The sequence below is a fragment of the Falco punctatus genome (assembly GCF_963210335.1).
Source record: "Falco punctatus genome assembly, chromosome: 5".
Lineage (NCBI taxonomy): Eukaryota > Metazoa > Chordata > Aves > Falconiformes > Falconidae > Falco > Falco punctatus.
This window is the reverse complement of record NC_137584.1, coordinates 61,249,302-61,262,912: the sequence shown is the minus strand read 5'-3', so window position 1 is coordinate 61,262,912 and position 13,611 is coordinate 61,249,302. Positions and strand designations below refer to the sequence as shown.

At 37.8% G+C, this 13,611-nt stretch overlaps 1 protein-coding gene across 2 annotated transcripts in view; it reads right to left on the bottom strand.

Moving 5' to 3' along the window:
- MAN1A1 (mannosidase alpha class 1A member 1) overlaps nt 1-13,611 on the bottom strand; it is a 152,016-nt gene that overhangs the window by 103,197 nt on the left and 35,208 nt on the right. For both annotated transcript variants that reach the window (XM_080389075.1, XM_080389076.1), the window contains exon 2: nt 9,460-9,556. In XM_080389075.1, the coding sequence (XP_080245201.1) occupies nt 9,460-9,556 (97 nt within the window). The remainder of the gene's footprint in view (nt 1-9,459; nt 9,557-13,611) is intronic.

Genomic DNA, 13,611 nt, shown 5'->3' with positions numbered 1-13,611 from the left:
TAAAGCAATTAATGTGGCAATTAAATAGTCAGGTTTGTCTTGAACAGTTATACTTCAAAATTCTTGATAAAAGAACACCGAATGCATTTTTAAAGTGTCAGTTTAGAGGCCAAAATTACGACTTCGGAACAACTGCAGTTTACACTAAGTTAGCCAATAGGATAAACCAAAATTAAGAGTGTAAGAAATTGTGTAGCCACTCATTCATAACCAGTTAGACAAACAAGGGGAGTGGGAGGAAATAAAATAATAATTACAAAAAAGGAACACAAAGAAGTTAAATGAACATTTCTTATTATGGAATAAAACCAAATATTTCACAAGCCTATATATGCTATGCTTCTCAAAGCACACCACATAAATTATTAAATACAGTTATCACTCACGTTAGTTCCTACACAATGTTCCCAAGGAATTACACAGGAGTCATGGTCTACAAGAGGCAAAGATTATTGCTAGACAATTACAATACACACTCACGTGACACAGAATATTTGAACAGAAGAACTGTTTTGTGATACACCTAAGGTACTGCTATAAATTTGGCTAATAGTGAGCATTGGGTTACAAAAAGTGCCAGCAAAGATGCAGTCACCGCGGCAGAGTTTCATAGCTATCGTAGAAAGAAGGGAGATATCACAAGCAATACCCAGAGCAAATTCATACATCTCAGGTAATTACAGATACATTTTTCAGATAGTAAAAAAAATACTGTACTCAAGGTAGAGAAAATGGACTTGACATTCATAAAACATAAGCTTGAAGTGAGTAATTTTGATGATAAAAGAGATAACCAGATGTACAAGCCTACCAAAGCGAAACATCATTAGTCGCTACCAAAACCTCCAGACCAAGTAGTCATATATGCTCCATTTCACTTCCTTTGTCAAATCTGCTTGTTTTTCTCTCCTCTTTGCTAACAGCATCATTTATTCCATATAAGTGATGAATAGAGAACATATAAAAGAGCCTACAAGCTAGTTAACTGAAGAGAGAGCAAAATAAATCAGTCAACATGGAATTTCAAGTGGACTATTTAGACTAATTATAAGAACCAGCAGCATCTACAGAGCATCCTTTCCAGTTTAACACTTGAAATCCTTTGCAATGATCTGGAAGAAAACAAAAAAGAACCTGCTGCTAACAAGATTTGTGGATGATTAACTACGATGACTGATTACCCAGCATTTCAGAATAGCATGATATGAAGCATAGAGCAGTCTAGATCACCTCTGGTTAATGCACAGTGTGTCCATTTAAACAGCATGCTTTTTAATATTTAACCATGCAAAGGTAATAAGAACGCTAATAAGAAAAGGAGATCACATTAGAGAATGAAGTAGCACCTCATGGGTGGGTGGGAAGAGCAGAATTTAAAAAGCGATCAGAAGATGAATAACTTCTTATAACTTTGCAGGGTGTCACTGCAGGGACAAGCTTATTAGTACAGCTCTGTGACTGAACTTATGTGGCCATATGGCTTAAGAACCACAACTGGCTTATGGCCAAACTATTTGGAGGGTGGGCCAAAATAAGCTTTTATTTGTCTAGCCCAGGCTTTTAGACATGGCTTATATTTTAGCCAAAAAAGCCTGAAATAGAATACAGCGAGGATGCTAGAATCAGTGTATTCTGACACACTTAACAGTTTGTTTAGAACTTTCCTCCCATCCCTTGTACACCAAGTTTGTGGTTTGGTTCTTGTCACGGTTTAACCCCAGCCAGCAACTAAGGCGGCACAGTTCTCCAGAATATCCACATTCCTCATCACCAAATATGTTTGGAGATATAGATACACACACATACACACACGGATACGCATACATATATGTGAAACAGATGAAGATTTGTAACCTGCAAGCATATCATATAGAACATTACATGGAGGAAAGTTTCAGATGTGTCCTAATGCACCATCTATAACAAGATGGAAGCCAAGCTCCTTACTCTTCCCAAATTCAACTCCTTTTCTTTTTCTAAGTTTGTGTCATATTCAGAATGGAAGGAAACTGTGGCAAAGCATATAAAAAAATGGAAGATAAGGAAAGATGAACTATGAAATGGCCTCAGATCATTGTATATGTCAGCTCCCTCACCTATAATAGTTCACCATCCAACAAGAGTCATAAGCTAGGATTTCTTGTTCTTGATTGACTGTAGAAGATTAATAGAATGTTGGGGTTTTCTTCCAGAAAGACAGTTAAATTTTTTGTTTCTGATATGAAGTACAAAAATTAATTTGTAATTTTTTTAGTATGATGGAAATTCAGCACATACAAACAATAGTGAACATCCCTTAAAAGTTAAAATGTTCAAAAAAAGTTTCCTCTATTGTTGTCAGAAGAACTGCTCTTTTGGGCTACTTTGTACTATTTGTGGAAAAGAAAAAAAAAAATTGTATACATCGCTATATTTGAATCGGACTCAGCCACACCCTGATCTTAGACTCTTCGTTGTTTTCAGCCAGTGAGGCAAACTTGTTTTGTCACCTTCCAGTTATTGTAAGTTGAAGAAGCTCAGTGAAAGCAGATGTATCCTATGAAATCTTCCTCCAGTTTTTCCTTTCAGACTCAAAATTCCAGCCAAAAAAATACACAAATACAAGTGTCACAATTTTTTCTTAATCTGGTCATTAAAAACAGTTCAGATTTTAACATGGGGAGTAAGATCAGATACTTTGTATCACTAAATATGCAAATTCAAAAAAATCAATCAAGCATCTGTTTTTTTTCAGCTTTATATGCATATACATTGTATATTAACAACTCCGAACTACGTTGTTGTCAACATATTCAAGAATATATATTGATTTTGTCAAGCCTATGTTTTGACTTGAGCTGTAGGTTTCTTAGAGCGCTGTTTCACAAGCTGACTTGGATTTTAAAACAGTATTTTCCTTTATTTAAAGTTCAGTGAAAAGGTTCCTATCCAATATCATTACCAATTTAAAGTGTCAAGAGTGATTAATTGTTAAAGTGTGCTATGCCAAAACATGAAACACTTACTCAAGTACTGGCAACGCCCCAGCAACACTCATGTTTTTAATTTCAGTCACTATTACCAGCTGGTAAGAGTGGAAAAGAAACAATTTCAATTTTTTTACTGATCTAGCTTTTCATATGTGTACCATGAAATAATGCTGTGCTATTAGCTTTTCATATGTGTACCATGAAATAATGCTGTGGTATTTCTAGAATAGTCTTCTAATCTCTAGTATTTTGCACATCTGTGCATTTTAGAGCCAGCTTGTGTATTTAATAGTGCTTGATAAATTATTCTTACATCACTCATCTCTTTGCTTTCTGTGGAAGCCCTCGGCATCGTACAGCTTGCATACATCATACAACACAAGCTCAGCTACATAGAATCATAGAATCATTTAGGCTGGAAAAGACCTTTGAGATCATCAAGTCAACTGTGAACAAGCACTGCCAAGTCCATGACTAAACCGTGTCCCTAAGCACCACATCTACACCTCCTTTAAATACCTCCACCACTTCCCTGGGCAGCCCGTTCCAATGCTTGACAGCCCTTTTGGTGAAGAAGTTTTTCCTAATACCCAATCTAAAACTCTCCTGGTGCAACCTGAGGCCATCTCCTCCTATCCTATCACTTACTACTTGTTACTGAAGAGACTGATACCCACTTCACTACAATCTGCCTTCAAGTACTTGTAGAAAGCGACAAGGTCCCCCCTGAGTCTCCTCCAGGCTAAACAACCCCAGTTCCCTCAGCCACTCCTCATAAGACTTGTTCTCTAGACCCTTCACCAGCTTCATTGCCCTTCTCTGGACATGCTCCAGCACCTCAGCATCCCTGTTGCTGAAAGCAAGCAAACCAAAACTGAAAACAGTACTTGAGATGTGGCCTCACCAGTGTGGAGTACAGGGGGACAATCACGTCCCTAGTCCTGCTGGCCACATTGTTTCTAATACAAGCCAGGATGCTTTTTGACCTTTGTGGCTACCTGGGCACACTGTGGGCTCACATTCAGCTGTCTGAATCAACCAACAACCCCCAAGTCCTTTTCCACCAGGCAGCTTTCCAGCCACTCTTCTCCAAGGCTGTAGCGCTGCGTAGGGTTGTTGTGACCCAGGTGCAGGGCCCAGCACTCAGCCTTGTTGAACCTCATACAACTGGCCTCGGCCCATCAGTCCAGCCTGTCCAGATCCCTCTGCAGTCTTCCTGCCCTCAAGCAGATCAACACTCCCCCACAACTTGGTGTCATCTGCAAAATTACTGAGGGTGCACCCAATCCCCATGTCCAGATTGTTGATAAAGATATTAAACAGGACTGGCCCCAATACTGAGCCCTGGGGAACACACTTGTGACCAGCCACCAGCTGGGTGTAACTCCATTCATCACCACTCTTTGGGCTCGGCCAGCCAGGCAGCTTTTTACATGTTCCATTATGAACCACCTTTTATTTGTTTGAACATGACGCCTACTGATTTGGTATTTCCACCCCTTACAAAGCATATTGCTCCCCACATGGGACAAAAAAATCCTTGTTCATTCCATCTATGCCACTTTTCATGGGCCTCCATATATTGCATTGAAAAGTCTTTGCCCTTTACTACTTAAGAGTTCAAGTTCACCAGTTCTGTGTATTAACTTAGAATTGTACGTTCCATGCCACTACGTGCAAGTTTAAGTTTAGGTATGTTAGACCTCATTTGCTATTTTGAAGTGCAATTACAATCTGTCGGGGAATCCGCTGGGTTCGTGGAACTGTTTGCAGTTTGCCATTGCCATAGCTACCTCAAGTAACTTGTTAGTGCTGCCAAACTGTCACTCGGGTCACTTGGTTTTCCAGTGCTGTGATAAGTAATTTGAGAGCGTGGCCTCAGCAGCAATGGATCCCTGCAAGAGGCCGGTAACAATCCTGAAAAATGTTTGTTTTTTTTTTTTTTTTTTTTAATCTAAAAAGATAATAAACCTGCCTTCATCCTGACCATCATCTTTGAAAAAAAAAACCAGCAGTTGCGCAGCATGACCTCCTCTCACAAATGCTGTGTTGAGTCATTCATCCACGTATCTGCTAATGTTATTCTTTAGACTAGTTTCTATTCATTTAGTTGGGAAAGATGTCAGGCTTATTTCCAAAATTAAGACTGCGTACTGAATGCTAAAATTCCAAGGAATCCAGCAGCAACAGTGAAGACAAACAAGACGGGTGTGTGTGTGTGTGTGTGTGTGTGTGTGTAAAGGAAAGATGTTGAAGTTTTTCAATTTAGATTAACATATTGTTTAAATACATATACAATTTATTTTCTAAAGCTACATAAACTTACAGGTTAAAAATACATTGTTGTACACCACAAGACAGTTCTGAATATGAAATTTGGCAGGCTTTAAAAAATTCTCATACACCTCAATACCCCATACAAGAAACTACAAAAATCAGTTCTAAGTGGGAGGAACAGGATCTTGCTAAATTATAGTACTTTGGCTTTGCAGATTGTGGGTATTTCTTAAATGCCTCCCTTTTCCCTTCCAGAAAAGGTCCTTTTTCACTTGCAGAGATTAATTATACTATGCCCACAAGTTACAATATTATTAAACTGGCAATTCTGCACATGAAATACAGTTACAGATAATTTTAAAACCCTTTAGTAACACATACTTAGGTACAGAAAACACTTCTAGAAAGAGCTCTCTGCTAGTGCCACAATGTTTATTAGTTTTAAAATTAATACAGAAGGCTTGGAGAGGAATAACTCCTGGGTTGAGGGGCTGGTGGTGGGGCGCTGCAAAAAAAATTGGCAAAATTGTGATTCTGCCACTTCCACACTAGGAGGGTACATGGATAAAGCTCTATTTTAGCAAGTATTGTTGATAGTAATCTGAAGTGTTAAAGATCAAATTATTTAAAATTAACAGCACTTACTCAGGGCCTACTTTCTGCCAGGTCTGGGCAGAGAACTATTAGTACTCACAGCAGAAGTCATACCAGCATAAGAGACATGCCTTGTTTTGCTAATGCACAGGTATGTTGCAAACTGACGATTAGCTAGTCCAATTTACTTGATTAGCCTAGAAATAGTTGTACACTTACTGGAATTAAACTAATAAGAATGCTACAGAGACAACAACTGATGACTTTTCACTTCTGCCTGTTCAAACATACTTGGAGTAAACTATTAAAAACCCACAACAATGTTAGTTACTTTCCAAGACAACGTGGTAAAAGATAAAGTGGCAAATAAAAAGGAAATCAAAACATTACATGGATGTGCTGAAAAGACTGCAATGGTCAGAAACAAGTATGTGGCTTTGGCTTGAAACAGAAATATTTCAGTTTACATACGTTTCAGCCTTTCTCTGAAAGTGAATTATTTTTAGCGTGCACATGTGAAAGGAGGCAATTTCTGCTCATAGTATGAATACGTCTGCAGTCTACCAGTCTAAAGAGTCTCTCAACTTATTAAATATACTCTGTACCCACACTACTCACAGAATACCAATGAGATCAAGGCAAGTCCTTGTCTTCAAAAGTTACGTTTCATGCCCTGGGTTTAGGACATATAAAATGTCATTTTAAAGTTCAGCAAGAAGTCCTCAGCTACAGAAGAGTTCTTCTGCTCTTAATTTGTACAAGGTGCTAAAGCAAGACGCTTTTCCTTCCCCTGATGAGGTCAAAACCACCAGTTGTCACTATCCTTTCTCCCATCATCATCCCACTGGCCATGTTCCTCTTCCCCTAGACTAACAATAGTGTCAGAGTAGTTGCCAAATTCATGATGGTATTGCTTAACAGTCACATTATGTGTAACAACGCTTCTGAAAACCCCGTGTTATTTTTGTGTTTCAGAGAAACGTGACAGTTGTGTCTTGTCTTCAAGACACAAATGCCAATATATTCTATCTATAAAATGCCTTATCATGCTTGTAATGTCTAAAGCATTTTTACCTCCAAAATTCAGCTTAGAAGCAGTATCATTTGACAACAACCATCCCCTTCTGTGTCAGAGCTATAGTGACTATAACCTACACAACATTAAGCACCAGTGAGCTACAGTATTGGAACTTGCTGTTCCCCACAATCAGGTATTTAAAGTCTCTATCCCATAAGAGACACTCCCAGTATACGCAAAATACCATTAACTGCATCAATGAATTCATAGGAGGGGAAGTGTTCAAAATTAAACAGCTGGCTAATGAAATATGCTGTATTTTACTGTTGTTAAGACAATCAGAAACTTGCTATTTTTTTGTAAAATTGAGACCCAGAAGCAAGAAGAAAAGACAATCATGGCAAATTGGAGATAGTTATGGTAGATGACAGTGAATTGAAGTTCTTACTTGATTTCTGAAGGCTGTCAGGAGATTTGCAGGACACAGAGCTGGAAGTAACCTATTCTCAACTAATTTAATTTAGAGTTACCTTTAAAAGTAGTCAACATTTGCATTTTTTTTTTTTTTAAATAAGAACCAGAAACAAAGACAATAAGGAAACATGTTTGTCCTTTCAAAAGGAAAGAGAGGTTAAATTATTTGACAAAAAAAGAAGAAAAAAAAAAAAGGAAAAAAAGAAAAACAAGATCATACTTGTATTGCTTTATTAAAAAGGCATTTGTTGAATTCAAACATGAAGGTACAGATCAGATCTAATGATCTGAGGACAGCATTACAGAAACAAGGAGTTTTGTTTCTAAAAACCAAAAGGAGATTATGGATTCAGGAAAGGGTAGCTTATGAGACATGACTACTCGCAGATGTGTTGTTCTTCAGTATTCTGTAAAGCAATTCAGCAGAAAGAGACCTAATGCTTATTTTGATTTGCCACCAAGATCAACAAGAGTGAAGGTGTTCCTTCAGAAATCTCCTCAGCAGTAAGATCTTATAGTAGATGACCACGATGAGAAAGCGATCTACATGTAGACTGACTCTGGCTCTTACTCCTTTAAACGCAGTTTTGTTTTCAAATTCAACACTTGTCCTGTTTCACACTGAATAGTGTCTGCAGTGACTTATTCTTATGCAACATCCACAGAACTCCTGCTTAAGAATTTCCAGAGTCAATAATACATCTACACGGTTTTCTGCAAATCCATGCAATATCATTAAGAACTCAAACCTCGTAAACTTTTATACCACTTCTGATTCCAAATTAAACTACACTGAGCATTTTAATTTTCAAGACATCACGTGCCCTTTTGCTGTCCTCCAAGAACACAAAGAAAACAGGATTGTGTTAAAAAGTTCTTCAAATATGATATTAAATTGCACAACTATCAGTCATCTGCATGAAGTTAATAACAAATTTTAGTTTTCAAGAAAAGAAAACAGAAGCCCCACTTAACCCTGAAGTTCACTCAGATTACTTTGGTTTCAAGCACCCAATTCGTGTTTAAAGTCCAATCACTAACTATATAATAATTACCTAGTAACATTTTTTATGTTACCTCGGGTAGACAAGCAGTGCAGCAAGACCAATGCAGATGCATTTTCAAAATTATTTTTGTAATCACAACTGCTTTCTCTTAGCAACTTCTAAGTATAGTTGAGGATTTGATAAGTGTTCTATTTAGGCTGTTTTAGGAAACGTTTCCACTTCAAACTATATTTTCCAAACATTCAACAAAATAAATTCTTGTTAAAATCAAAATAATGTATTGATTTTGTCTCAGCTGTAGAAATGAGTTAATTTTCCAGCTATTTGGAAAACAGAAGATATTTGAATATAAAGATTGCTGTCAAACAGTTTAATTCTTTGTTTTTCTACAAAACTGAAGATGATGACAGTTCATAGGACTGCTTTCTCATGCCTCCTCAGAATGCTGTTGCTCTTCAGCTGCTATTTATCCAGCCCTATGTCCCACCTGGACACTGAAGAAGTCTTATTACACTGGATTTCAGCAGTGTGCCTCTCCTACTAGAACTTTTCAGCCAACTATATGATCTACACTGATAACAACTTGGTCGTTATTTAAGCATCTCCCATGCAACATTTAGAGGGGCAAATAATGGTTATAGTCATGAAAGAGAAAGCCTGATAAGGAAACCTGACTGATAGAGACTAACAAGTTTTTTAAGGAATGGAAATAAATTCCTGAGAACTGTAGACAGCTTCAGCTACCTTCATGACTGTGAAGAGTATGTTTTATTCCTTGTTCTGGATTTACCCCCCCTTACAGTTTTTGTTTCCTGCTTATTGAATGTGGTGTCAATGAGTTCCACTTCATAGGAAAAGTTTAAGGCAGGGTAGTATCTAATGCAACAAAACTACACCTTTAGCACACAGCAATGACACGCTTCATTTATTCTCATTCAGATGGTAATCTATAAAAGTCATAGCAAGCATCACCTTCATTTACTGTTACTTTTATACATAAGCAAGAAACACCACACTGAATGACAGAGGGTAGAAAGAACATGTTTATCACCTATAAGCTTTTCATCTGATTTACTGTTTTATGCTAACGTCACTAAGCACAAAAATACACTCTACTCACCAAATAAATTGCTTGAATGTCCTTGCTTAGATATAGGTTTCAGTTCATTTAATCCCCATGCATAACGCTTATAATTATCCCAGGCATGTTTCATCATCTGTAGAGAAAGGAAAGCAGGATTACAATGTTGATTTAGCAAGAAGCCACAGCAAATACTGACTTGAGAAAATTCTCAACATTAAACACATCTAATCCAATGCTTAATTAAATTCATGTTATATGAGTTATATTAGAAATATGAAATACTCAATACAGAATAACAGTGGCACTGTTTTCTGGGTGGCACTGCGATAGTTACTGTCAGAATTCTGTCTGTCCCACCCACCTCTACCGTTATCTGTATGCTTATGGTCAAGACACACTGAAAACCAATTAATTTTTAGGAAGGGAATTTACTGTGTTAGATATCAATTCAAGTAAGATTTTATTTCCGTTATGCATACACCTCAAACTGAGGAAGTAACATTTTTAAATTAGTTTTTTCTCCTAAAGTAAGAATTTTTAAGGTCAAAATTAAGCTTACAGTAGTTTTCAGATTCTGGGAGAGACTCTCAGGCATAAAACTAACAAAATGAAACTTGGTATGGCTAATAACAGGAGGAAGCTGAAGGGGGCAGGCAGAACACCTAGGAAAGGTTTTGAGGTTATTATGATATAATCTTCTATGACTACAAATGCCATTGTATGTATCAGTAGCTACTTTCACATGTCATTTTCCACAAATAGCTGAAAACTTTCACAACTAAACACATATCACTACAAAACCATGTTCTGCATCAAGAGGTGCACCACAAATAAATACCGCTTTGAGAAACTGCTTCAGGGAACCCAGCACAGCAGCTCTGCAGTAAGAGCAGGGAACAATCACGTCAGAAGCCGAGACAGCAGGTTGACTCAAGGACCCCTTCACACTCTCTACCACCATGATCAGCCCAAGCGAGCCCAAATTGTCCTTTCTGGGGGTTGCCCAGGTGCACAGCCAGGACCCTACCTGTCCCTTCTCAAACACGCAGTGAGGACAATGCACCCAGCTCTGCAGGCCTGGTGAAGAACCACTGCCATGCCAGCAGGTCCAATACCTCCCTTTACCAACCACCACCTTTAACACCACCTCAGGAAGAGTCTTCCTTAATGGCCACCACAAGCAGCCTGACTTTACAGAACAGAAAAAAAGATCTTGCCTCTGCATTGCCCCTCCTCCCCTGTTCCACAAGGCACAGCAGTGCTGGGAATGCCAGAGGTCATCTTCTAGACAAAAAGTGACAATTTCAGACCTTTTCAAAGATACTGCTTCAGGCTGTCAGCTGACAACACTGTTCTGCCCTTGCTTTCAGACCTCTTCTTGAGGCCATGTGTGTCAAGGATAATTTTGTTAAATAATAGTTATAATCCTAAATTTAAAAAAAACAGCCTTGGGGCACAATGATAATAGAAGTCTTGCACTTCCTTCCTCTTTCCTTTGCTCAAATCACATAGAGAAATTATGTCAATTAAAAATATAGATTAAACCAGACTATAACAAATGACAACTGATTTTCTAGAGTACTGCTGCACTTGTAAGAATAAACATTTATTTGCTATTTATGGAAGCACAAATGTGCATCTATACTGCAGGAAAATTCAGGGATGTTAATTTACTCCAGAGCCCTTACAGCCCCAGATGTACAAATGGAAAGATTGGCATCTGCATTTAATACCTGAGCATTTTCAACCAGAAGGTTAGCCTGGTGTCAGACCTCAGCTGAAAGGCAATGAGTAAGAGGCTCTGTGGAAATGGTCTCAGGCCATGAATGGCACTGATATGCTGGATGGCAGGAGTGGTGTCCCTTGCTTGACTTCATTGCAAAACAGCTTAAGTGCTCTCCAAGGACAGGATATTTTGTCCCAACGCGGAACTGGTAATAGGCAGCCATGTGGTAGACTTCATGTTTATAGGGGTATCAGTTAGCAAGCAGGAAAGGCAGGAACAGCTTCAATTCAGCTCAGTTCAACCACAACAGTCACAAAGTGCATGATGCTACAAGATGTCCTATTTGTGCTCAGTTGCCTTTAGTTTTTCCAACTGAATGACATTTTGATCTTATCGCATTGTAAATGCATGTGTGAGTTGTCAATTGAAACCACTCACTACCCTGTTGTTCGTCAGCTCCTAGATATTAAGACAGGAAGCTATCCCACACAGACTACTTACTAATAGTATTTATTATTGCATTTAATGAATAACAAGTGTTTTGGTTTAGGGTATTTTTTCCCCCAAAGCATTCTCCTATTTTGCTGAGTCCAAGTACTCAGGTACGTTTTTGTCTAATTGCTTCTCAGGAAATTATAATATGTGAATCCAAAAAGCCAGACAGACAAACAAGTAATTTGGAAAAACCCCAAAACTTTAAGAAATATTTCCGTGGAAAAGAAAAACCCACCAGAATCTACTGAGCAAGAGGTCTAATGAATCTCTTTTGGCTAATCAAAGTGTTAATTTAGAACTCTTCCAGAAAATCTAGATTTAGATAAAACCACCAAGCTTAGTAAGTAAGCTTTCTCCTAAGACAATGCACTTTTAGAACATCCTTTAGACATTTTGGGTGTTTATGGACACAACATGGAAAGTAAAATGCAACTCCAAAAGCACTCAGTGAGCCCTCTAGTGTTTCAAAAGGACCCGAGTTTTTCCAACTATACACAAATGTTAATGGCTATTTAGCCAAAACTTCCTAGGAATCAGTGTTACTGTACTTACTAGGAAAATAGCCCATAGATACAGTAGCCTACAAAAACTACCTTAATCAACACTGCCTGCTGGACAAGCGAGTTTGGGCTTCAAACCTAGCAAGAAGTCTCAATTTCTAGAATGCAATACATCAGAATAGTCTACATGCTTTTCCCCCTGTGGAAATTATAAAACTGTATTGTTTCCTATTAAAAACATTTCCTATTTGTTAATAGTTTTATTTTCTACATAAGAATAGAAAAATTCTAAAATATTGAGTAGCAATTTGAATAGACCCAGCTCACTGAAAATTATTATTTGCTTAGAAAAAACTCCTAGCACTGGTACCTCATGAATTAATTTTAACAGGTTTTTGAGAAATCCATTTACTTTTCTGTTTGCATGAGACATCCCCAAATCAATGTCTCTACATTTCTTTAATTCACAAAGGCCCTTCTGATCACATCTCTGACTACTCTTACAAGTGCTTTTGAAAGATCACGGTTACAGAGAACATCTGTATTTCAACACCACATTATGAATCCTGTTAAAAAGAAATTCCTCATGATGAAGAGTCTAACAGCTTTTGACCAGATGATTTCAGATACTCTCATACTCCTCTACAATGTAACTAATAAAATTATTTCACCCAAGTGCTTTCAAATAATTCCTTACTAGTTCTCCAGGATGTCAACAGGCAGAGTTACATTTGCATAGATGTATTCCTCAGTCCTTCTAGTTTTACTAAGATATGTTCATTAACTTCAAACTCGAGAAGAGCCTGATAGCTCACTGGAAGCCCCATGTCTACAACAGCAAAGTCTGTTTCCAATGGAGCTCTGTCTCGGGTCACTCGCAATCAAAAGTAGCAGCCAAAGGCTTGACTAGCTAGCACTGTTTTACTAGTAAGCTGTTTGGCTTTACATCTTCAGAAAAAAATGGGGCGCTGATTTTTACATACAAAGTCAGAAAATGCCACAATACTACCCCATATCTGTTGAAGAATAACAAAGTGTGCTATTGTAATTGGTATCAGCAAAGTCACTTAGAAGCAAAAGATGAAGGTCTGACATTATGCACAAAAGGACCCTGTGCATGTCTGTCTTTAATGGAAGCATTTTGAAATACAATTTTAAAATCCTTCTCAATCCACTGAATATTAAAAAAATAAAGTGAAATAAAGTAAAAAAATATATCCAATTTGTTCTCCAGAAGCAGAAACAAAGACCTTTTCTACAGCTATAATGCTGGCCAACCAAAAGATGATGAGAACACACTCCTGTTTGTTAGTATTTTAGTTACTGCCACCTTCCAAAACACTCTAACACAAAGTCTACAGAGGATACCTAACCCACTTGAAATGTGCAAAATACAGTTCTAGTCAAACAGGAGTACCCAGGAGTTCAGGCAGCAAATGTTCCCAGAAAATAAAAAGATGCTGAATC